At 38.3% G+C, this 26,361-nt stretch overlaps 1 protein-coding gene across 1 annotated transcript in view; it reads left to right on the top strand.

The window, feature by feature from the left end:
- Positions 1–26,361, top strand: part of Dip2c (disco interacting protein 2 homolog C) — a 154,507-nt gene that overhangs the window by 33,827 nt on the left and 94,319 nt on the right. Inside the window, exons 6-10 of the mRNA XM_028769860.1 lie at positions 8,757–8,891; positions 10,413–10,532; positions 12,341–12,538; positions 19,032–19,123; positions 21,430–21,540. Coding sequence (XP_028625693.1) covers positions 8,757–8,891; positions 10,413–10,532; positions 12,341–12,538; positions 19,032–19,123; positions 21,430–21,540 — 656 coding nt within the window. The remainder of the gene's footprint in view (positions 1–8,756; positions 8,892–10,412; positions 10,533–12,340; positions 12,539–19,031; positions 19,124–21,429; positions 21,541–26,361) is intronic.

The raw sequence follows: 26,361 nt of genomic DNA, 5'->3' as shown, positions 1-26,361 counted from the left end.
TATAATTGTCAAATATTCATAGCCTTGAAATAGGAAATACGTACTGAAATTGGTGATGTTACCACAAACTGGCTGAGATCCCCCTAATGTCCCAAACCCTCTCAATTGGAGGTAGTATTGCCCTTAGAGCATTATAATTTTAGAAAATTTCAGTGTATTTTTCCTGTAAAGGGACTGAGAATAAATATTTTAGGCTCTGTGAACATATACTACTGCAGCTGTTTGAGCATGGTGCATCCATCACAAAAGCAGCTACACAAACAAAGGCACATCTGCGTGCTGATATTTCCGAAACCAATGCCAGGCACCACAACTACTCATAGTTTGTCAATCCATATTTTAGAATTTCAAACAGTTTTACTCCAAAAGCAAACTAAAATCTTTAATCTTCTATAAGATAATGCAAGGCAGAATTGAGATTGTCAGTGGTGGCCTACGTTAAATGTCCAATCTTCCATTTTACTCCATTTCAGAATGTTTAAAACATAGATTTGGACCTACAATTTTCTGCTAGAAATGATTTCATAATGTGATCCTTCAAAACATAGTTTGCACTGACTTATTAAGACCCAAATAATGCTTATTAGCTCCAAAAGTTTGCTAATCCTTAAAATTCTGCACATTCCACTCTGGAGGAAATTAGCATTCAAATTTGTAAGAATGCCTCATTGGTACACAAGATAAAATTTCATCTAGTCACTGACTTCTAATTACCTGTGTTTTTAAGTGCATTTAAATTTGAAAGTAGTAATAGTCATTCACACCTCTATGCTCATGAATTTTCCAGATTCTTTCTTGGGGCCTGACACAGAACAAAAGGCTGAGTGAGATCCCTAATCTAGCCTTTGCTCAGGGAGTCTTTGGCAGCAGTTCCTGTTTGGTTGCAGGATGTTAGTGCAGTATGTCATTGGTTTCTACAGCCACATTGAGAAATAATAGTTCTAGCCTCGTTTTGCACATCACATCTTTCTGGAAGTTCTACATCATAAATTATGAGGAAGAGCAAATGGGTAACTGTATAATCAGTGAAAGACAATCTTGACTCAGATCCTTAAATATGGAACCACAGCAGTCTTTTCCAACCTAGCCTTCTCTTGGTTTGTTTTATACATAATGTAGATTTTAAGAGTAGTTATGAATCACTGTTAGGAGTTTAGCCAACAGTAGAGGTCAATCTGTGCCAGAAGCAATGTTAGAAAAGGGCTGTTACGTTGCAAAGTAACAGTAAAAGGAATTCAAGATTTTCTTGGCTATAATATAGCACAATATTTTCCTAGGTATAATAGGTGCATCATTGTGTGTGTGTGTGTGTTCTCATTTGTGTGCTATAGTAGGTCTTCCTTGGTATATTACTCTGGGCTGAGACAACAGTTGCTGCTGCATCACCATTTTAAACCATTTTATTCAATTTCTACTGAGGGGAGACTGCAGAGGAATGTCCTGTCTTCCACTTAATTACACATGGGAAGAGGATATTGATTCAGTGAGAACTCAAACTGACTGAGTGGTTGGCAGACACAATTGGATGCTCTGACATCATAAGGGTGCTTCTGCTTTTCTGTCACAATCAGGTACCTTTATGGAGGACTAGGTCATGTCTAGTGCAGTTGTGTTTTAAAGAGCATTTACAGGTGACCAAAAGGAGATGTGGCCAGCCTACGTTCATGCAAATCTTGTGGCTTGTCTGAATGTCCCCCACAGTTTTGGACAACTCTTAAGTTTCAATTCCAGGACTCTTGAGTGTTCTTTGCCTCTTTGTTCAAATATCCTCTGGAAAAATATTTCTTACTGAAATATTTTTGTTTATACTGTTTTGTAGAAGCCCAGCCCACGACCTGCCAAGAACCTGAACTGCAGGGCAAACTGGGTAGGCTGAGTGGCAGTCTGATGGGCCTGTCTCATAGGCATCCTTTTTGCAGATGGGCACAGTTGTTGTTGTTTGCTTGCTTGTTTTCATTGAGCAGTGGTGGTTGAATTATCCACAAGAGTCTAGAGGTTGAAATTTTTCAATGAATTAAAATTTGGGTTCCTTTGAAATAGTAATTCATTAACCTTTCCAGTCAGTCAACCAATACCACATTGTAGTCTGCATATTAATACCAAATTTAAAGGTCTTTATCTTTCTTTAAAATTCATGTAAAGACTGAAATATTATATAGCTCATATGTGAGTTCTACTGTTGACCCTTTGGGACTACCAGTCCTACAGTTACAGAATATTGCTTTGAAGATAATGTCAGAAACCCATCATCTTTGGTCTTCTCTGGAAATAGTTGCTAATGTGTTCATTCATGTATTCACTCACAGTCTGAATTGTTCTACATTTATTGAGCATAGATTATGTAGGTTATAAATATTTTATAGCTTCAGTATCTAAGGAGGTCATTCTATAACTTCATGCAGCTGGGAGATAGAATAAAGAGACCTTTCAGAGTATGTGGCTAGGAAGGAGTTAGATCAGTGAACAGGCAGTGACTCAGGAAGGCTCAACAAAGAGGATCAATACCTTGATATCAATCAGGGCTAGCAGATAGCTGTTTATAAACAGGAACTTAAAATTTCTGTGTTGAGGGCATGACAGTGAGTTAAGATATCCTGATATCTTTATATGCAAAAAGTATATGCAAAAAACAGTTTGCATATACTTTCATGAAAATGGTTGAATTACAGCATCCACTATCTTCCTGTTGAACAGTCTCCAACTTCAAGTTTTTAAGGACCCATTCCAATTGTTTAGAGCAGTAGTGATGCCAGAATAAGTGACCCAGTAATTTCCTGTGGGACATTCACATACTGTTTTGGAGACATAGAGGTCTAATAGGTAGCTCTGAGGACAGGGTTTACAGTACAATCAACCCCTGCTATGGACCTGGAAAGATGGGAGTCATTTTCTTTTGATTTTAAAACCCCAGTGAGGTCTAGGGAGATTGTACAGTTTGTAGTGTTGGCTCATGCAAGCATGAGAACCTGGGTGCAAATTCCCAGCAACCATGTAAAAAGCTAACTGAACTCAGGGTGGTAGAGACAGTTGGATTGTTAAAAGTTTCTAGTCAGCCAGCCTAGCTTAAATGAAATCACTCTGTCCCAAAAAATAAGATGAAGAGTGACTGATGAGAGCAAACATCCCAACAGCAACTTTGACCCCTGTGGGTGGACATATTGAGTATGTGTGCCTGTAGAATATTGAACATGCACACACAGAACAAACAACAAAGTTGAAGAAGATAAAGAGGAAACTTGGATGATTTTGTTATCCTACTTCCACTCATAGGAGTGACCGGGTGGCATGTTCTCCCTCCTGCTCCTCACTCTAGTACTCACATGACTATTTCTGGCAAAGACACACCTTCCTGGGACTAGGTTCTCAGAAATTGCCCATAAGGATGTGAAGTGATTTATCTGTGGTCAGAGTAAAATGCCATGGACTATGAGATTTGAACAGTGGTATTTATGATCCGTCAGCCCTGGGACCTAGAAGTTAGAGATGTGCAGATAAAGCAGTGTTGAGTTCTCAGAGGCCTCATCCTAGCTTGGAGGGAGTCATGTCTTTTGTAATCTCCATATGGTCTTTTCTCTATGTCTGTACCCTGAGTCTTCTTTCTTTCTTTAAAAATTATTAACTTAGTTGATTGCTTGTTTGTTGGTTTGTTTAGGTATGCATGTTGAGAGAACATGTGCACCATGGAACGTATGTGGAGGTCAGAAGACAACTTTTAGAAGTCTCTTGTTCCTTTTCACTTTGTGGGCTCCTGGGATCAAACTGATATCATCAGACTTGCTTACTAATTTACTGAGCCATCTCTCTGGCCTAATCCCCCTTTATGATAAGGTCATCAAATATATAGTGGGTTAGGGTTTATTACACTAGCTTTGTTTTTGTTTGTTCATTTATTTTGGTAACCATCTGCAAAGTACCCTAAATATATAGTCACTTTCTGATGTAGTGACAGTTGAGTTGCAAGCTGAGAATTCAGACCATGAAAGAGCAGATACTCTTAGGATGCAACATGGTGAATGGTCTTTTTAGGAGTTTGTTGCCACCTTTGATTCTATAAAACATCCCATGACTCAAGCCTCATACAACCAGATGATTCTAACTGGCTATTGAATGTGCCTGTGTACATCATAGAATGACATGCTGGTGAGAATCTCTCCTCTAGTACAGTGTGTATACAATGATAGTGAAGTATAGCATTAGTGTAGGTGTATTTCTCCCAGTGCCTTTGTGAAGTGAGTGTAAGATAGGTGACACCATTATTTATAAAATAGGAACTAGGGGAACATTCATTATCTTATTCCTTTCTGCTTTTTGGCGATGCCGAGGAAACATCGCTGAAGGCTCTCATCACCCTGCCATCATATCTAAGTCAGAGTCTCCCAAGGAGCTGGAACAGCTGCAGAACCTCTTCATCAGAGGGCTGAGCTTCAAAACAACAGATGAGAGTCTGAGGAGCCATTTTGAGTAGTGGGGAACACTAACCAACTGTGTGATAGTGAGAGATCCAAGCACCAAGAGATCCAGGGGCTTTGGGTTTGTCACATACGCCACTGTGGAGGAAGTGGATGCTGGCATGAATGTGAGACCACACAAGGTGGATGGAAGAGTTGTAGAACCTAAGAGAGCTGTGGCAAGGAAGATTCTCAGAGACCAGGTGCCCACTTAACTATGAAAAAGATTCTTGTTGGTTGTGTGAAAGAAGACACTGAAGACCATCTCCTATGAGATTATTTTGAGCAGTATGGAAAATTGAAATGATAGAAATTATGACTGACAGAGGCAGTGGAAAAAAGAGGGGCTTTGCTTTTGTCACCTTTGATGACCATGACTCTGTGGATAAGACTGTTATTATTCAGGAATAGCATACTGTGAATGGCCACAACCATGAAGTAAGAAAGGTTCTGTCAAAGCAAGAGATGGCTAGTGCTTCATCCAGCCAGAGAGGTCAAAGTGGTTCTGGAAACTTTGGTGGTTATTGTGGAGGTAGTTTTGGTGGCAATGACAGTTTTGTTTGAGGAAGGAACTTCAGTGGTCATAGTGGCTTTGGTGGCAGCAGTGGGGATGGCTATAATGGATTTGACAGAGATGGTGGTTATGGAGGAGGCAGCCCTGGTTACTCTGGAGGAAGCAGAGGCTATGGAAGTGGTGGACAGGGTTATAGAAACCAGGGCAGTGGCTATGGCAGGAGTGGCAGCTATGACAGCTGTAACAATGGAGGAGATCATCAAAGGTGGCTTTGGCAGGGGTAGTGGAAGCAATTTTGGAGGTAGTAGAAGCCACAATGATTTTGGCAATTACAACAATCAGTTTTCAAATTTTGAACGGATGAAGGGAGGAAACTTTGGAGGCCAGAGCTCTGGCCCTTATGATGGCAGAGGCCAGTACTTTGCTAAACCAGGAAACCAAGGTGGCTATGGAGGTTCCAGTAGCAGCAGTAGCTATGGCAGTGGCAGGAGGTTCTAATTACAGTCAGGAAACAAAACTTATCAAGAGAGGAGAGCCAGAGAAGTGACAGGGATGCTACAGGTTAAAACAGATATGTGAATTCAGCCAAGCACAGTGGTGGTAGGGCCTAGCTGCTACAAAGAAGACATATTTTAGACAATACTCGTGTGTGGGCAAAAACTCCAGGTCTGTGTTTTTGACTATTTGTATAACAGGTTATTTTAGTTTCTGTTCTCTGGAAAGTATAAAGTGTTCCAACAAAAGGTTTTACTGTAGACCTTTTTCACCCATGCTGTTGATTGCTAAATGTAGTAGTCTGATCCTGATGCTGAATAGATGTGCCATTATTATTATTACTATTATTATTATCATTATTATTATTAAAAATGTGCTGTATAAAGTTAGTCTACTCTGAAGCCATCTTGGTAAACTTTCCCAACAGTGTGAAGTTAGAATTCCTTCAGGGTAGTGCCAAGTTCTATTTGGAATTTATTTATGGTTGCTTGGGTGGAGAAGCCATTGTCTTCAAAAAACTTGATGTTGTTAAAATGCCAGTTACTGTTGTAACATTTAATGAGTTTCACCATTGAATAGGTCATCCAAGCAAGGTCACAATTTGGTTATAAAATGGTTGTTGGCACACCCTATGTAATATCAAAATTGAACTGTATCAGATAAAATAACAGATGGAAATGAAGCTTGTGTATCATCCATTATCATGTGTACTCAATAAATGATTTAATTCTCTTGAAAAAATAGAATAGGAACCAAAGGTTCCTTCATTACAGAACTTGGACTTCATTACAGAATTTGGACCCATGTGTTTCAGTCCTGTGCATATTTCTCAAACTTCTTGTCCAAGTATTTAGAACCAAAGACTCTCAGGGTGACTCCTGGTAGATCAGATGGCTTGGTTACCCAGGGTTGTCCATTTGAAGCCTCCTCAGGCTCCTAAACTGCCAATCTTTATCCAAGACAGTTGTATAGTATATGCAAGGAAATTTCTGTAGAAATTCAGTCATTATCCACATGCTTGATATTTGTGTATTTGCCTACTAGACAAAATTTATTTGTAATACCCTCAAGTCAGTGAAAGGTTTTCTGTCAGTCATGAACATATGTAGAACCCTAAAATTCTTGTGTACATTTGTGCCTAGGATCTGACAGGGTGGCCTTCATCCGCTTGCTTTAGTTCTCTGACTACAAAAGTGTGCTTTTTACAGCCTGTTTGATGCAATGTTTTCCTATGTGGTGTTTTTGTGCTTTTGTTGCTGGAAGTGTCCATGAAATAGAAGCTGAGTGTAAGGTTAAAGAAGCTAAAGAAGAAAGACTTTTCTATATGAATGTCATGTTGGTGGTTTGAGTAAGAATGGCCCCTATAGGTTAGTATATTGAATGCTTACTAGTCGGATAGTGGCTCTGTTTGAAAGGGTTAGGAGATATGTGGCCTTGTTAGAGGAAATGTGTTACTGAGGGGTGGTGTGTTTTAAAAGCCTATGCTGAGCCCAGGCTCACTCTCCCTGCCAGCAGATCAAGATTTAGCTCTCAACTACTGCTCTAGCACCCTGTCTGCTGTGCCTGCGGTCGTGCTCCTGCTGTGGTGGTAATGGACTACACTTGGGACTGTAAGCAAGCCTCTAATTAAATGCTTTCTTTTGTAAGAATTGTTCAGCCATTAAAAGCACTGGCCATTCTTCTTCCAGAGGTCCTGAGTTCAATTCCCAGCAACCACATGGTGGCTCACAACTGTCTGTAATGGGATCTGATGCCCTCTTTTGGTGTGTCTGAAGAAAATTACAGTGTACTCGTACACATAAAATAAATAAATCTTATCTTTTAGAAAAATGTCTTTGTCATGTTGTCTCTTCACAGCAATAGAACAGCGACTAAGACAGCCACCTTCAGGTAGTATAAGACTGTATACTTCTAACATGGAGTAGTATAAAGGAAGCAATCTAAAGTTTCCATGTAGTATGCATTAGTGAATCAAAATTAGCATTCTGATATGTATTATTAGAACTTACATATGTCTAATTCATTGATCATCTCTTAGACATGGACTTAATGCTCTAATAATTATGAAAACTGTTCTAATGCCTTTTAACCATTGAACTTAACTCTGAATACTGTTGGGTAAGTTTGTCCTGTTCCTTGGCCATTTTTACTGGACAGTTCTATGCCAACTTGAAACAAACTAAAGTCATCTGAGAGGAGAGAACCTCAATTAAGAAAATTCTTCATAAGATCAGGCTGTAGGCAGGCTTGTAGAGCATTTACTTAATTAGTGATTGCTGAGGGAGAATCCTGCCTTTTTGGATGGTTCTGTCCCTGGGCTGGTGGTCTTGGGTTCTATAAGAAAGCAGGTAGTTTCTGCATCACCTCCTGCATCCGAGTTTCTCCCCTGTTTGAGTGGCTGTCCTGAATCTCTTTGATAATGAACAATGCTGTAGAAGTATAAGCCAGATAATCCCCTTCTTCCCCAAATTTGTTTAGTCATGGTATTTTTATCACAGCAATAGTAACTCTAAGATAGCTATGGCATGACATTTAATACACGTTAGATTATAAGGTTTTTTGGGTAACTATTTAATATTATTCATGTTTTAATTAAAGTAGTTATTATTTCTTGATGTCTCTCACCATTTATCAGAAATATCTTGAGAGTTTTGCATGTATTAATTTGTTCAATCTACCCAATATATAAGGGGGTCACCATTGTTGCTTCAATTTGATAGGTAGGAAAACTGAAGCACAGAGAGATTAAAATGTTTCCCAGGCTCTTAAGTCCTAGGCTGTCAGGATCAAAGCTTGAGTTGTTTGTTGCCTCTGTTGTCATACTAAGAAAAGTGCCTTGCTTCTACAGACAAGCACATAGTGCATGACACTTTATGCTTTGGTCATGTTAGACATTACTCTAGTTAAAATGCTACGGCGATTCATTGATCTTGCTCCTGTTATGAATTTAAATTTGAATTTTTACCTGTTTTTCACTAGAGATGCTGCACATTATTTTAACATTAATCGCCTTTGTTTGGGAGTTTTGTGGCTGACCTTGGTTTAGAGTAATCTTTTTTTTTTTTATTGTTTTATGAGGTAAGGTCTTTTCCTATATAGGGCTAGACTCGCCTCAAAACTTGTGATCTTCATTGCATCTGCTTCCACGTATTTGGAACACAGACTTGTGTCACTATACTGGATCAAAGTGATCTTTTGTATGAGTTTGTTATATTCTAGACATTTTTGAGGCCCAATTGTTTGACCTTCAGAATAACCATGAGGCTCATAAGAAAATTGTGTCCTGTGATTCTTTACAGAAAATCATTCTGCACCTCCTGATGTAACCACATACACCTCAGAACACTCAATACAAGTGGAAAGGCCGCAGGGCTCTACCACATCTCGGACAGCACCAAAGTATGGCAATGCTGAACTCATGGAGACTGGAGATGGTATGTCTTGTAGTGCGATGCTTCCTCCTGTGTGAACTTTGTACTTCTGTCCTTACTATGACTATTATTGATCTTTCTGACTTGAATGCACTACTTCTAGACACTCATTGCTTGTCAGTTTCCTTAGGAACTTTTCTAGAAGGTGACCTGATCAAACAATGTAAATTATCTCCAAATTGTTTAAGAATTTCTCCTTATTAAAAAGAATGTAAATATTCCATAATGTAGCCATGAGAAGAACTAGATTTAATGAGATGTTGATATTTTTGCTGATGTATAACTAATACTGGTAGAGTCATTAGAGTCCTTAAGGAATTATAGTATAAGTGTTAAGACCTTGGATGCCTACTTCAGAAAGCAAAATGAAGTTAAATGAGAAAACAAAATGATTTTCAGGGGTGTTGTTAATGCCTTAGATTTGGGGAGAAGGAGACATCTTTTTTTTTCTCAAAATTGGAAGTAAATTATCAGTGCTTGATAAAGCAGAATAAAAAGCTTCTCCTAGTTTCCATATTTTTAATCATGGTGTTTTATAGTAACATTACCATTGCCCAGTATTCAGTACAAATCTGCAAACCTCAGATGTGAACTTCCTGCTGTATTCTGCTTTAATCATGTTATATTCCTGCCAGGGTCGTAAAAGTTAGCATAGGATCTGGCAGTAAATTACAGGATTTTGTTTGTTTGTTTGTTTACTTTATGAAAAATTGACAGAACAGTAGCAACAATATTGTAATACATGTACCTTACAATGTTGTTGATGTTGCTATGATAACTGGCTGGTTCACAGTTAAATGTCTTGCTCTGGCCATCTCTTTAACAAATGGTATGCTGTCCTCAGCATGGTTGAAGTCATAATGATACATAAATATCAATTAAAACTATAATCATTCCATTTCTTACAGAATTGGCTGTCCTTCCATTCTACTGCATTGGCTTTAGTTCTTTTGTATAACCATTATTAAAACTAATTATTGATGTTATTCTTGGCATTACTTTAAAAGCTTTTGTCATCTTTGAAATCTGTCAAGTTTCAGAATTGGGTAAATTCTGTCTAAATTAGTCAAAATTAGGTTATTCATTCTAAAATATCTGTCAGAATTAGGTAAATTCTGACTCTTGTGTTGTGTAGTCCAGTGTTTCATACTATGTACACCCTCACCTCAGAATCATACCCAGGGGTAGTACTAACATTCTCACCTAAGCTTCTAAACCACTGGTCTTGGATTCATCAGAACCAGATTGATTGGGATTAATTGACAAGATACTACATTTAGATGTTGAGTATTATGCCTATTTTTTCATGTTTTCAGAGCTATACTTAATTTTGACTCTGAACGTACACTTTAAAAATTCTTTCAAAGTAATACAGGTCAGTGCTTAGACACCTTATTCTGCATGTATTAGGTCTTATGATGTATCCCCATGACAGGAAACAAAAACGTAGTTTGGGAAATTTTTCATGAATTCTCTTATTTCTTCCAGAGTTTGTTCATGTCCATGATGGTTCCTATTTTTCAGGTGTACCAGTAAGTAGCCGGGTATCAGCAAAAATTCAGCAGCTTGTCAATACCCTTAAACGACCGAAGCGGCCACCATTACGGGAATTCTTTGTTGATGACTTTGAGGAATTGTTAGAAGGTAATGTTTTTTTGTTTTTTTCTACTCCTTCTTTTCTGAAGTCTGTGGCTCTTTGTACAGTACTACATTTTATGCAAAATGACTTTATTTTGTTAAGAGTGATAATCTAGCCTTCCCTCAATAATAGAACTCTTAAGTCAGTGAAGGTTGCTGTTCCCAATGCATATCTGAAAAGTACATGAAGCTGGGCGGTGGTGGCGCACGCCTTTAATCCCAGCACTTGGGAGGCAGAGGCAGGTGGATTTCTGAGTTCCAGGCCAGCCTGGTCTACAGAGTGAGTTCCAGGACAGCCAGGACTACACAGAGAAACCTTGTCTCGAAAAAACAAAAACAAACAAACAAACAAAAAACCAAAAAAACAAAAAGGAAAAAGAAAAGTACATGAAATGCTACCCAATTAGAGCTTTGAAGCCGTCTGCCCCCTCAGTGCAATGTGGTGCTGTTCTGTGTGACTTAGGCCTTTTTGTAAGGACTCAGTGCTGTGATATAAAAGCAAAGTGAAATTATTGGCTCAAAGCCAAAGAGTACTTTTCTATACAAGCTTATGATATTGGAGAAACATAGTAGGGGCTCTGCCCCCTACCTCAGGTAGAATGAATTATGGGGGCTTCAACTAGGCAACTTAAAACTGAAACAAAAGATACCTGTTGTTGGATCAAACCCATGGGTCTTGTTTATTTGTTAACTGAAGCTAAGACTCAGCTGAGGGATGGAGAAACTGATGACTACTGGAATAAGTGCTTGGCACAGGTGTGAGGATAGGATTTCAGATCCCTAGAACTCATGCAAAATGCAGTTTGGGAAAGTATAGACAAGATCATCAGAGAAAGCTGCTGAGTCAGGCTAGCCTCATCATTGAGTTCTGGATTTGGCAGAGAGACCCTGCCTCAATGATTAAGGTAGAGGAATGATGGAAGACAGTTCCTCACATCAACCTCCAGCCTCCAAATGCACACTTGTATGTATACATGACCGCATACCCACATGTGCACACCATGCAAATATATACATGAAAATTAAAAACTACAATAAAATTTATGGAAGACTCAGCTGATTTTCCAGATAGGAGGTTAAAGTGATACCTCAGTCTCTGAGAGAGAATGATTTTCTAGAAATAAGGAAAATATTTTCACTTTCACATCTATCTAAACTGCAAAAAGAGAACTGTGTTTTATGATGAGACTTTTAGTTTTACTCTTGAAAGTACTTTTACCATCCTTTTGTTATTCATAGTATTTGTAGATTTCTACCTATATCTTGTTATTCAAGGGAAAATTATAATGTAAGAACTGAGCCTTTTGGAGTTTTGAATATGGTGTGCTAATAATTAGAACTTTAAACACATGCATTTATTTTTTTTGTTGTTTTTTTTTGTTTTTGTTTTTGTTTTTTGTTTTTTCGAGGCAGGGTTTCTCTGTGTAGTCCTGGCTGTCCTGGAACTCACTCTGTAGACCAGGCTGGCCTCGAACTCAGAAATCTGCCTGCCTCTGCCTCCCAAGTGCTGGGATTAAAGGCGTGCGCCACCACCGCCCGGCTAAACACATGCATTTAAATGTGAGACTCAAGGCATGTGGTTTGGTTTTGTTGGTTACCTACAAATGTTCTCACATCCTAAGTTCCCCATTCTGTGTTGCCTTGGAAATTGTAAGAGCTCAGTGCTTTTGTTATATACATAGTGGTTTGATTTTAGAAAAGCATGTTTGCCATCAGCTTTAAGTATCAATCTCTTAGATTTCTTATAAACAACTAAAAAAAATACTAAATGGATATCTTTTTCTTAAAAATATTGTATGTTTAAATGTATTTAGTTCAACAACCAGATCCAAACCAACCAAAGCCAGAGGGCGCCCAGATGCTGGCCACAAGAGGGGAGCAGTTGGGAGTCGTCACAAACTGGCCACCCTCTTTAGAAGCTGCACTACAACGATGGGGGACCATCTCCCCAAAGGCCCCCTGCCTGACCACCATGGACACAAATGGAAAGCCCCTGTACATTCTCACTTACGGTAATCCCATAAAGCTACTTGGTTCACTCTCCTGACCTTTGCCTTCCCTACATATACCACTACTGAATGGACAGAAAACAAATTACGCATCTTCTGGGTGTTCATCTATGTCTGTGTAGTCTTGTTTGTTTCTGGTTTAAAAGTAGATGAAAATTTAAAGAAATTTTCCGTTAAAAAATTGTGTCGATAGAGGAGTTACTACTTTTTTATTTTAAACTTAAAACCAGAAATGGATATATAAAGCTATGATTGTAACTTTATGACACTTGATCTTGGCTTTTTCAAATGAGTACTTTCATTGGTAATCAGTACAGAGTATGTATCAAACCTTTGGGCCTAGATTTGCATCATAATTCCCCAGAATACCAATATGTTGTATTCTCAGATGCTGAAATTAAAAGATGCTGGAAACTTCTGAAGTCTAAAACTCCAAAAGTTTTAAATCTCAAAAATAGAGTTATGGAAAAATAAAATTCTATAGAAGACATTTTACATGTATGTATGTGTGTATGTATGTATGTATGTATGTATACATGTGTGTTTAGTTTTGAGACAGTCTTTCTATGTAGCCCTGGCTTCCTTATAACTTCCTATACAGACCACGATGGGCTCAAACTTAGAGATCCACCCACCTTCTGCTTTCCTGATGCCAGCATTAAAGGCATGCACTACACCTGGCTTTCTTTACATTTTTAAACAGAGATGTGTAGTACAAAGATGGGAAAATGTTGGCATAATACTTCATGGGCCCCTTTCTACAATAATATATGTAAGAACAGAAACATTTATGCTGAGCTCAACACCCAGGTTTATTCATACAAGTCACATAAAGTTACCAGCAGACGTACTGCATTCATAAAGAAGCAAGTCAGAAAGCGAAAGTCTACATGTGTATCACTAGCATTGGCAATTACATACATCCGGCTTTATAACCCCAGTCCTCAGTAATGCCGTGGTGGATAGCCTAAGTCTTCTGACAAGGTTAATCAAAGCCATTTGGGTCAGTGCTCCACTTATAGTCAGCAGAAAGCTGAGGTTTTGGGAATGTTTATCGTGTAAGAGTACAAGTATATAATGAGGACAACTACTAATTTCAGGAAATTTCATTGCATTTACATATGCAAACAATATAACATAGGTATCTTTATAGAGACAAAAATGCATAAAATGAGTTAGAGCTGTCTGAACATCTATGCCATGTGTATCTCCAGTATTGGAGTAGGAATAGTACAACAATAAAAGATACAGCATATCAAGTTGTACAAAAGTAATGCTGACACTTAAATAGTAGGAAGCTAAAAGCCTGCTGACTCTTGGGAGCCCAGAGGCTACTGATCCTGGACTTGTGTTATTTTATGCCATTGTTTTGCTCTGGTAGGGGTTAAACTGAGGACTTTGTGCATGTCAGGCATACACACTTCCAATGAACTAATTCCTCCTCCCAAGCCTAGTGTTCTAATCTCTGGTGCAGCAAAGAAAAAACTCCTTTCTAGTTCTCAGAAAAAGAGTAGTTCACTTTCTGCCTATGTTCTTTCCAGTCTCCGAGTAGTTGGTATCAGTTAGTATCAAGGGTGACCATCCCTAGCTGATCTATTCAGACCCATACTGATCGATCTCTGAACAACCTCACAGACATATCCAAGATCATGTATGACCAGATTTCTATGCATTTCTTTCTGCATCATGTGCTACCGTCCTACATCTAAGAGGACTAACCCCATCCCCAGACCTTGATCCTCACTCTGTCCCTCTGACAAAATCGACCTCTACTCTCTCAGTGAGATTGGGATTTGACCCTTTGGGGACTTCAACATTTGCAGTTTACTTTTAGAATTGTGACTTTTTAAACTTGAGAGATTTAAACGTTTTATTTAGATTCATGGCATTTATGATTGTGTCTGATTGGCTCCACTTTGACATCTTATCACTGAGAAACAATAAAACTTGGATACACAGTACAGAAAGCCAGATAAACAGGTTTCTCTTAGTTCTCACAGTATCGTTAACGCAGACTAAACTTTAGCACATAGCCTGCTATGCTAGAGAGAGATCTTCCTTTTAGTTGCATCACCATGGAGAAAACAGATTACAGCTATTTTCATACCGGCTTCAGCTTCACAAAGAATTAAGCTTCATAGCTACAAGAACAAATGGCTCACTTTACTTCTGCATGGATAACATTAGAAAGTACTTTCTTTTTTTAAACTTTGGCTTTGTTTTTATATTACAAACACATTGGATAATTATGAGGAAAGAGCTTGAGTTTTAAATCAGCCATCAAGGTTAAGAGCCAGATGCTATGTTAAGTAGTAGGACTAGGCAGAGCCCAGCATTTGGAGAGTGGGGCCCCAGGGGGACCTGTGTATTTCAGGTACCAAAATGGGATTTGAGCTTAAGAGTATGTTAGGTTTGAAAGTATATTTTTTACAATCTCTTTATATGTGTGGCTATTGAATGCTGTAAAATAGAGAATATTATCTGTGATTTAGCATAAGCTTTTTTTTTTTAAGTACACTCTTAGAAAAAGGTTTTGTTCAGTCAAAAAGAGAAGACTTTTTCTGTGTGACCCTCAGACCTGTCTAAATTAATCCTGAAAGCTAATTATGTACTTGGAATTGCTGCTTTACAGCTAATGACTCCCAACACCTGCCTGTCTGGGGAGGTAGGGACCCTAGCACCAGGCTTTGTGTTTGTCCCAGAAGTTGTGTGCATTCTGGTGACCTGCAGTCATTGACTAAGGTATATTAAGTTTGTGTTGTACAATGGGGCAGTACTTCTGGCTTAGGAAGTCAGAGTTGAATAATAATGACTTCTTGAGAGGCTTATCATGTGGAGTTAAACTGTAGCCCCTCTCTGTTGACCACTTGTTGAGGAAACTAGTGCTTGCTTCTTTGCCCTTTTGGTAAGACTATGATAAGTTTGAGGTACGAGAAACATAGACTACTGCTTTGAGGAATATATATTCTTATATATGCATCATACCTGTACCCAAATGTAACTTCTGCTTATAAGTCACTTATATTTTGCAGTATTACTTTTCACTGTATTTAATATTTGTCAATCATATGCTATGGTCAATCTTCATTTTTGCTTGTTAAGAAATATTTAAAAGTAAGATATTTAAATATAAGATATTTTTAAATCTAAGCTTGTACCTTATCAGTACATAATATAAAAGTGTTGCCTGACACAGTGAATACTATATATGAGTATTATCTCTGTGGGAAATAAAAATAAATGAACCACTAGTTGGTTGGTTATTTCTGAGGAAATACAGGGAGAACAAGGCTCATTGAATTTAAGTTGTTCTAATGCCTGAGAAAACTGGTATAATTGAAGGACTGTAGTATTTAAAGTCTTCAAGTATCCCTTTAGCCTCCAAATTTAATTTTCTATTAAGTCCTGAGGCAGCAGAATTCTCAGCTGAGAAATTTAGGATCTAGTAGAAAATGTAGATAAAGTTATAAAGGACTTGATACTTCAGATTGCAATAGAAATCAGAAGTATATGAAATAGGAATGCCATGATCTTAATTCTTGAAAATAAGCAGTGCTGTCCAGTGTTTCCCTTTTCATGTCTCACCTGGTGGGAACCTCCCTCTTCATCCACCTTCTCTTCTTTGTTTAGGATGCCTGTAAGTACATTTTTCTTTTTCACTGTATAAACATTTGTTTTTCTCTTTATTTTAAAATATTTAATATCCATACATGCATGTAATGCATTTTGATCAAATCTATTATTTCTCATTCTTTCCCTTTCAATTCTTCCCCAATCTCCACTACCTCTTTCTACTCACAACTTAATGTGCTCATTTTTTCTCCCAGCACCCTGAGTACATTTAGTGCTGTCTGTGTACGCATGGCTATAGGACCATCTACTGCAGCATGGGCAGCCTCTCTGAATCCCTGAAGAACATTGACTCTTCTGTCCCCAGCAGCCATTAGTTGCCAGTAGCTTCTCAGGTAGGGGGTGGAAATTTGTGAGCTCCTCCTCATCCATTCTGAGTTACTTCATGTCAGGGACTTAGCTGCCTGAGTTAGGAATGTACCAGGCAGCCTTTGCACTCCCTCATTGTTGTTACTGGAAAGGCTCTCCAATCCTTACTTTACTCTTATGGATGATATGCTCTAATGAGACTGTATTTCCCCCTTCCATATCCATTTGTGCTCTTTCTTTGCAGTTACACTGTACAGCAGCCTAGATGTCATTCAAATCCAAGAAAAAGCTGAAGAAAACAGTCTTTGTCAGTCATTCTGGAAGTGCTTATTCTCCTTTGATTTATACTGGCACCTGCACTTACTCGGTTTCCTTTTCTCTGAAAACTATAAGATGTAAAAATACTAAGTATATTTCAAGAATTTATGCTCAAAGTTTGGATTTTGTATTTTTCATGAGACTCTATGTAAAACTAGATTGTGTGTGAGTGTATAATGATATCAACTCTGAACTGTCCTAGCCAAAAATGAAGTTGAAGCTTTAGCAAACTGTAATAATTTTAATTGATTGGTTTGTTTATAACACATTGCTTTTACTTTATTCAGTGACAACAGAATGTAATTATTCAGCTAGAATAGTTTGCCAGTTTTGTTCACACTAAGGAAGGTCTTAAAGGCATAAATTATTTATAGGGGAACACTGCTCCTTGTGTTGTTTCTCACGAACTGATGACCATTGATAAAGGAACTCCCCAAGTGAGATATCAAATGACTTTAAAGATCTATGGGGTTGAGATGAGGAAGAGAACATGGATGAAATCTTAACATCTAGTAATGAAATACTTATGAGTTACGAGTTCCATTAAGCTGCATACTGTGATTGTGGACTTAGTTGGTTCTTGCCTATGACATTAGCAAACCTCCACAAAATTGCTTACCATATACTGAGAATCAAGAATTGTCTTGAGAATTAAAGCAATGAATGATAAAACATTCCTCTAGCTCGCTATCCGCTAAGGGGCAGACAAGTAGATGAATCCTACCAATGGTGAATAATAGCAATATTAATTCAGGAAGCTGCAATTCTAACAGGAAATAAAACAAATTCAGGTTTTTTTAAAAGTAAAATACGTGTTATAAACTAAAGGAGTTTCCATTTACCAGAAAGAAACCAGACTTTGACTATATTGAGATACAATTAGATTAATCTGCGTTATATTACTTTCACATGAATTACTAGCTAGAATCTTGATTTGTTTTGGAAAAAAAAAAGCTAAGTGTTTTTCACCATGCCATAAAATGCCTTCTGAATGCAAGAACGCTCCTTAGATTTGAAGTTGCTTTTATTCTACCTTACACTGTTCAAGATTACCAAGAAATCCAGGAGTATAGGATAAAGGCTTGAAATATGAAGGTCCTTCAGAGCTTGTTTTTGTTCTTAAATTTGTCGAAAATTTTCGGAAAAGAAAAAACTATCTTAAGCCTAAATTTAAAACTTAACGTTTTTTTAAACAGTTGTACTTGACTTAGAATTTTTTTCTCAAGTTCAGAATTTAAAATTATAAAAATTTGCACTTTATCTAAGTGCAAAGGTTTCTCTTCCAAATCTCCAAGCCCAGAAATTAGAAAATGTATACTCTGAGAAGTTTACAACTTGCAGGGAATCAGACTTTGAATGACCTGTCAGAGCCGTTTTTATAGTTTGTGTTCATTGCAGTTACCCAAGACAGCACACATTTGTAAGAGATGGATGTCACTCACTGATAGAGCTTTGAAATCTCTCCCTGGACCCCACCATTCCCATGCTTAATCCAGTAGAAAGATGGCAGTTAAAAACTTCTGTAGCTTTACAGTAAAAGCTTAACACATTAAGAGAAATTAAGGGTGTTAAGACCTGGTTCTGATGATTTTCTGGTAATGTGTCAGTTTTTAGTACTTATTTTTTTTTTCTATCCTTTTTTTCCTAGGAACTTAAGTTGAAGGCTTAAAATAAAAAAAAACAAAAACAAATTTTAGGTAAAGTTTGTCTATGAGAGAGGATCTTTCAAGACACCATCCCTTCCATCCCCATGACTGTATACTATTAACTACTAAGAAACTTGTGGGCTCATGTCCCATCAACCCCTTCCCCATCATAGGCCAAGTGTAAGGCAGGCTAAATAGGCTAAAATTAGGATTTCCAATCTCTTTCCCCTCCCTCTACCTGTCCATCTTCCTCCCCCCTTTTCTCCTTTCCTCCCTCCCCATCACCCTATATCCCTCTTTCTCTCTCTGTCTCTCTCTCTCTCTCTCTCTCTCTCTCTCTCTCTCTCTCTCTGCTGTTTTAAAATCTCCAATACTACTTCTGAGTGCGTGTTCAGCTTTCAGTTTTATAGTCTTTACATCCCTGCCCCTTTTTGTCAGTCTTCCACATGACCTTACTTCCAACCACATATACTGAACAGAATAGATGAATGAACTAGATTCCAAATGGTAATTTTACATTCACAGTTGAACATTGCTGTAAATACATGTGTATATTGTTAAGTTGTTTGTATGTTTATGCTTTATATCAACAGGGAAACTATGGACAAGAAGTATGAAGGTTGCTTACAACATTCTACATAAATTAGGTACAAAGCAAGAACCTATGGTACGGCCTGGAGACAGGGTAAGTGAGGTTCAAATAACTAGATAACCTATTTTATGATTCCAGAACTCAGCCTGTTCTTCCTCCTTGGCATATTAATGTTGAACATAAAATGCAAGTAAGCATTCTTTATGACCAGGTGCGACCATCTGATTGGGGAATTTTGTGTGTTCTGCTGTTTTGATCAGCTTCCTCAGACTTTGTGGCCCACTTTGTGGGAAGGAATCATGTGGCAGTTGTAATCTGTAAATATTACAAACGTATAATTGTCTTTTATTTCTTCATGAGCCTACCCATCTGAAAATGTGCTAGGAATGCACATTGCCTTATGAAGGCAGATTCACATGAGACTTGGTCTCAAAATAATTAGTTTTTGTTAATATGCTTACACATACAAATTTATCATCTTATTCTTTTTCTGACTTGTTCTAGCTGTTTTTTTAAGCCATGTAGAAAAGAAATCATGTACTCCAGAATTTAATTTTTTTTAATTTTTTTCCAACACCCTTCCTGTATTACAAAACACCCAGCATGTCTAAACTTAAGATACAGCTCCCGGCTTCCTAACTACCATCAGTATCTTTTGCCAGCCTATTTATCTTGGATATTAAATATGCTAGACTATCGTATCTAAATGTTTTTACCAAAATTAATAAGGCCACTTTCAACATTTTTAAAGAATTCATTTGGAACTCCAAAATAAGAAAATACAAAAATGATGCATATGTGCTAGATCTTTGGATTTATGTGCCTGTGAAAATATAACCACGTAGTTTGTAAAGAGTTAACACCATAGGTATAGCAACATATTAGAGGAGCTTATGTGAAAATAGAGGCAGCATCCTGAAAAACACAGTGGAAATCCTATCAAAGAAACAAAAAATTAACCAACCAACCAACCAACCAACCAACCAACCAACCAACCAACCAACCAAAGAGCTCTTACCATACAAGAAACTTTCTAAAATCAGTGAGTTGTTGGTAACACTTAAGAGAGCACTGGGATAGGTTAAATATTAAGTTGGCTGTGCTGCAAACAGTCATGTACCACACCTATTGATATTCAGAGACAGTCTGCATGTAGGGTGACCATCCCAGAATATACTGCTTAATAAAATGTCACAACTCTTCTAGTTTACATGAGTACATTCTTTAATACTTTAATAATTATAAACCACCTAACACATTCCTCAGAATTTATATTCACTTCTTTTAAAAGGCATGGAGAAATTGGCTCAAATATTTACTACCTATGAATATAAAGGAAACACATTTAAAACATCAAATATATACCAAAACTGTGAAAACATTTCAAGAAATATTTGTGTCAAATATATTAAGCACAAATTCCAGGGAACATAGCAAGACATGAAAAGGTAAATATAGAAAATGAAAAGGAATCCATATGAGGAAAAATGTAAGGATATGGCTATATTGTTAGAGTGTTGGAAAACCTATTTAGAAATTACATCCAGTATTATGTGGTGGGCTATAATCTACTCTCAGGTTGGCTAAACTGGGAAGGTTGGATGAGCAAGGAAAGCCCAGGAACAATTAAATACTTTAAGTAATAGGCAATGAAAACATATTGAAATTATGCCAGGACTGGTAATATGTTTACATAAGTACTGGTAGTGCATGTGATGTATCATGCTTTTGTAAATGGTCATGTGACCTTTACCGGGGCAATCAGGAGTGGTTTGTTATTGCTCTTTTTCTGTTTCTCATATAAGGAACTATGGCATAGGCCAAAATTGTGCATAAGATCCTAGAATTAAGAAGTAACTTAGCATCTGAATTAAGTCCAACTGGGTCTAGCTCCTAAGTATTTGCCCAGATACCCAGTAAGGAATCATGTAAACATTCAATTTTAGTTGTAAGAATTATATCAGAATATGCAGAGTTATTTATATAGACCAGTGAAAAGAGTAAAAACATTATGTATTATGTACACTTTTTTAAATATGAAAATTATGTGGCTGTGGAAGACAAGAAGCAAGCTATAAAATGAGCTGTTGTCTGATATGGGTTTATCTGGCAGCTGTTAATGTGTCCCTTCCATTTAAGTTGAAGAAAAAGTATGGGGTACTTGTTAAAATATCTCTTGTTATTCTTTTTACATAAAACTTTTTTTTCTTAGCATCTATTACTTTTGAGATAGATTCTTCCTCTGTAGCCTGTGGTCACACTTACTTTATAGTCCTTAGTCAGCATAAGTACTGATCTTACAGGCCTGCCTGTACACTGTGATGGGGACTTGAAATTTTCATCCTATTGTCTGTAGAAATATAAATGTTATCTCAGCTGTGTGTTTTGCACGTCTCCAGGTGGCGCTAGTATTCCCCAACAATGACCCTGCTGCTTTCATGGTGGCCTTCTATGGTTGCTTGCTGGCTGAAGTTGTTCCTGTCCCCATTGAAGTGCCACTCACAAGAAAGGTAAAGAACTTATTGCTCATTAAGCTCTATTAGAGAAAAGTATCAGGCTCCATGGCAACTGAATGTGCTGGGTGAGAATGTGTAGACTACAGTTTTATAAATGCCTTTTTATCTTTGCTGTGCAAGATCAGTGACATTAGTTTCATCTATTTGTGAGAACAGTTATTCACACATACACAGCATGTCTCATCCGTAGGTGTGTGACTTCCCTAAGGTGAAGCTTAATTTTATTTGGGAGCATAGCATGGACCTGTCTTATCTGAATCTATTTAAGAACTATTTTCTCATTCCTTAGTATCATTGCTTAGAAAGCCAGGTACATGATAACTCTTAGGTCTCTCTTGATCTTGGGTAGTGGTTCTGGCTTGTGTTTAGTTGTCTTGACCTTGTCAAGTCCCAGTTCTCCTCTGATTGGTCATATCTTATTCTCTAATTAAGATGACTAAACTTGTTCTTATCTTTATTGTATATTCTAACCGTGGGGCCAGTAAGAAGCTAATGTTATATAATCACAAGCCTAATTGGCAGTCCCTAATAGGATTTGCCCTGTGCAGTCACCAGGGCCACAGAAGCTTTGCTGTTGGTGTTTGTAGGAATCTCTACACCATTTTTCAGGATCACAGTCTTGTACTCACCTGTTACTGTTCACCTGTTTGATAAGAAAGACATGCCAGCAGGTGTGAAGTAACCTCACTGTCGTTTTAACTTGTGTTTCCCTAAACAAAACAGTTGGGTTGACCTTTCTTTCCTGCCCGTGCATGTAGAACATAGCAGCCTTTTGGCCTGTTCAGTTTCTTACTTTTTCCTGACTCTTCTCCCTGAGTACAATTGGAAGTGAAATAACACAATTATAAGAGTAAATGATCAAGTACGGGAAGCCTAATCCTTGGATCCACCTGTTCAATGGAGCTGCCTTAAAGGCCCTATTGAACCGTTCTCATTCTTAATCCTAAATCTTGCTGAATGCCTTAAGTAACAACTTGCTTTTATTTACTTTTAATCCTGATAGTGAAAGGGAAATATGTAGGCATTTTTATCAAGAGAAGTTGGTGACCCAACAGGGGAGGGGGGACAAGAAAAAGCCAGTCTACAGCCCTTTCAGTGTACAGCAGGAAAATGATTATCACCATCTCCTGGTATCCGAACCTGTATGTTTTTCTGTCAGCCAAGTGGATTTGCTAATGTGAAAAGTAGGTTATGCCAAGATGTCCTTGAGGAAAAAAAGGTTATCCACAAGTGTGAGTACAAAGGGATAGCAACTGCAAAGACCCAGGCAGGTTAACAGAATGAAGAATCTGACTGTCTATGCTGTGATGACAGGACAGAACAAGCTTACTGGGCCAGATCAAGTTCCTGCTGCAACTTGAATGGCTGCATAACAGTCACAGGGGGCTGTTGCTGCCTGAGACTTTTTATATGATGTCAAGGCTATCTGGCTTGTTCCAAAGAGTGCAAATCATAGTTGATTGATTGGTTGTGTTAGTAAATATTTCCAAAGGAGGGTATGTGGCACTTGCTGTAATCCCAGAAATAGGGATACTGAAATAAATGGGTTGGGCTCAATGAGGCCAAAGTGGGCTGCTGAATGAAACACTGGAAACAAACAAAAGAAAACAATATTTCAAATATCATTTAAGATGAACCTCTGGGAAGAGTAATGTCAGAGTCTGGTATGTTGACCAGTTTAGGTGAACAGAGTGGCATTTTGAGAGAGGCACTCAGTAGACTTGGTATCAAGATCACAACCACAGGAATTGAGAGGAAGTAGAGGTAGAGCTGCTAAGGGCTACTGGGAGATGAGCAGGTGCCTGCCAGGGTGAGGAGGGTCTCTTCCAGAAATGGCATCTCTTAGCTGAAGTGTCCTAAAATGCACAGTATGGCAGGCACCTGGGATTCACTTTCTTAAATGCCAGTGTATGCTATATGAGTTTTCCTAAAAGTTTATGGATGCACAAATATGTATTTGGGCATGTGTGTGACTCTAATGTGTATTCATATGTGTGATATTATACATTGGTGGATATGGTGTGTGTGTGTGTGTATGCTGGGTTTCTTAGGTATAAACATTTTTATCAATATGCACTTGTATAGTGCGAATAATTGATGGTGCCAGCATGATCAAAAACGTATTAAAATTGGATAATCTACACATGAGAATACTTTTTCTTATCTCTCTCTTTGTGTTTAAAGGTTTCCATTAGAAACACTCCTAAAATTAATAACAGACAAGACATTAACCTATCTTAGTCGTGATGAGGAAAATTTGTTATCAGGAGTTACTGCCACAGAGGCCACACAGAAGGAATTTCTAAACAGTAACATTATCAGTTATCCTTTTTTATCTTAGAGAAATTTTTGAAAATTCATAAGAATATTTGAATTCTAATTTGGTATAGCTTTTTTAAAGTGAAAAGTTACAAACTTTGATCTGCTGCCCTTAAGGTGTGGGGTAGGAGTTACAGTGTCACAAGCATGCCTCTCCTCCCTCTGTGTGTCTCCATGTCTGCTTTTACCTGAGAAAGAAACTACCTGTTAGCCATGCTTAGTTTTAGGGGCAAGGTACTTAGCAAATGATGTCAAAGTCAGAGTGTGTATCTGGGAGGATTTATCTCATTTTACATCCTGAAATTACAATAACTATTTCCCTCGTTTGACCTCTCATCCAGGCAGATGGAGTCAGAGTATTTCTAGAGACCTTGTAGACTGTAGGAAGCCATTGCTGCCGTGTGGCTTGTTATCCATTTATCTTGTTCTTGAGTCAGAAGTGGATACTGTGAGGACAACTAAATTCTTTTCTTGACCTTGGTTTTGATGTAGTCTGTAGAGTTCATCACCTCGTCTACCATCTTGGTTTGAGTAATGGGTGTAGAAGGCTGTAGATGAAGCTGGCTCTGGCATGTGTAGTTGGTGTCACCCCCAAGGGGGCTTTGAATGACCTGGTAGTTTGTCTGAGACTAATGTGTAGTCCCTGGGGAGGTACTTGTAGGCTAGGAGGTGCAAGTAGAGACAACATTGAATGCTGATGGTTGTCTTGACATGTTGGTCTTTCTGGTACATGGCCTCCACCCTTTTATATTGCACAGCTCTCTTCTTTCCCCTCCACCTCCTCCTTCCCTTCCCCCTCCTTTCTCCTCCCCTTCCTCCCTCCTCCTCCTGCTGCCATTCTCCTCTCCCACCTCCCCCACTTCTCATGTTCTTTCTATTTTTAAAAATTCTCTCAGTAACCGGGATTGAGCACCCTGGGAATTCGTATATGCTTACCAAATGATCTTTCAACTTAATTATGTTTTTTGCTTTTAGGGGTCTATTTATGTATACAAATTTATTGTTTGGAGGTAATAAGTCTCTCTCTCTCTCTCTCTCTCTCTCTCTCTTTCTGTCTCTCTCTGTCTCTGTCTGTCTCTCTCTCTGTCTCTCTCTCTCTCTCTCTCTCTCTCTCTCTCTCTCTCTCTCTCTCTCTCTCTCATACACACACACACACACACACACACTCACTCAGAGTGTAGGGAAGGGTGGGGTGGACTCCAGGCTTTGGGTCTAAGATCAGAGTGTCATAACCTTTTTATCTTTGTGTGCCACTCCAGTCACTCCCTACTGGGAGACAGCTGTCGTATATATGCCTGACTCAACAAGGCATTCATAAGCTTGAGAAGTAGCCCAGTTCCTACAGCTAAAAGCCTACCTACCTCTCCTGCCTACCTGCCTCACTTCCTCAGAGGAGTAGTATTTAATCTTGACTTTACTTGAAAATAGTAGTGCAATAATAAAAAGTCCCCCAAAATATCTGCAAAATGGGGACTGACCCCATCTAGTGAGGACCACACCATTGCAGGATTGTATTAATTATGCAATTAGCTTGTTGGCTATTACTCTGAAGCAATCCATGTAAGGAACTATAGCTTTTAAATCTATACTAGGAAAAACATAATCTAAACACTTAGCAGACAACAGTTTTTGAAATGTTAGTGCTGGTGAAACCTAGGTGACAGAACTTTGCTTTGCCCAGTGATTTCCTGGGACAGGCAGGTGAGAGATTCAACAAGCTAGTCTTTCTAAACGTTGTTCATAGGGTCAAACTGGGTGTAGCCTGGACTCTTTTACACCAGATATATTCTTAGTTCCACAAATGCTGGGTTCTCAGAGACTCTGATTTTACTTTTCACTTCATCAGCATAGTGGAGGAACTGATGGGAGAGAAGTGGAATCTAGATGTCTTGGCTGCTTATCGTGTTTTCCTGAGAAACAGGCTGCATACAGGGGCAATAAAAGTCACACAGGATGGCAGCTCCTGAGGCTGTTGCAGCCAGGGACAGCCCCATCTGTGATATCTGCTGAAAGGAGACATTCAGTCCTGGCAGCTTGGTGTTTTCCTGCTTTCAGGTCTCTAGAGTTATTGCCCTGTAACCATAGCCCGTTTTAGTATGTGTTGGTTACTCCATTGATTCGTGATGTATGGAAGATGAGATAGGTAATCCTGGTTGTTGTTCCTCTGAGTAAACATTCCTCTTGGTTCTGTGCCATACCAGGTGTGACACCTCTATAACCAGTCTTTGAAAGTGTGAAAATCAGGTTGCGTGGTATTCATGTGATAGAGATAATTTCTGTCCACAATAATGAAACCTTAGGATCGTTGTCTTTGTTTTTTAAACTAATTTTTATATATTTTGACCATGTTCCCTAACCCCTCCCAAATCCTCTCAACCTTCTACCCACATAGCTTTTTTAATGTATGAGCTCATCATACTTATGAGCTCACTCGCTCTGTCATCGTCTTCTTCTTCTTCTTCTTCTTCTTCTTCTTCTTCTTCTTCTTCTTCTTCT

Source organism: Grammomys surdaster, unplaced genomic scaffold, assembly GCF_004785775.1.
Source record: "Grammomys surdaster isolate TR1022 unplaced genomic scaffold, NIH_TR_1.0 194, whole genome shotgun sequence".
NCBI classification, from domain to species: domain Eukaryota; kingdom Metazoa; phylum Chordata; class Mammalia; order Rodentia; family Muridae; genus Grammomys; species Grammomys surdaster.
This window is presented reverse-complemented; position numbering and strand designations above follow the sequence as displayed.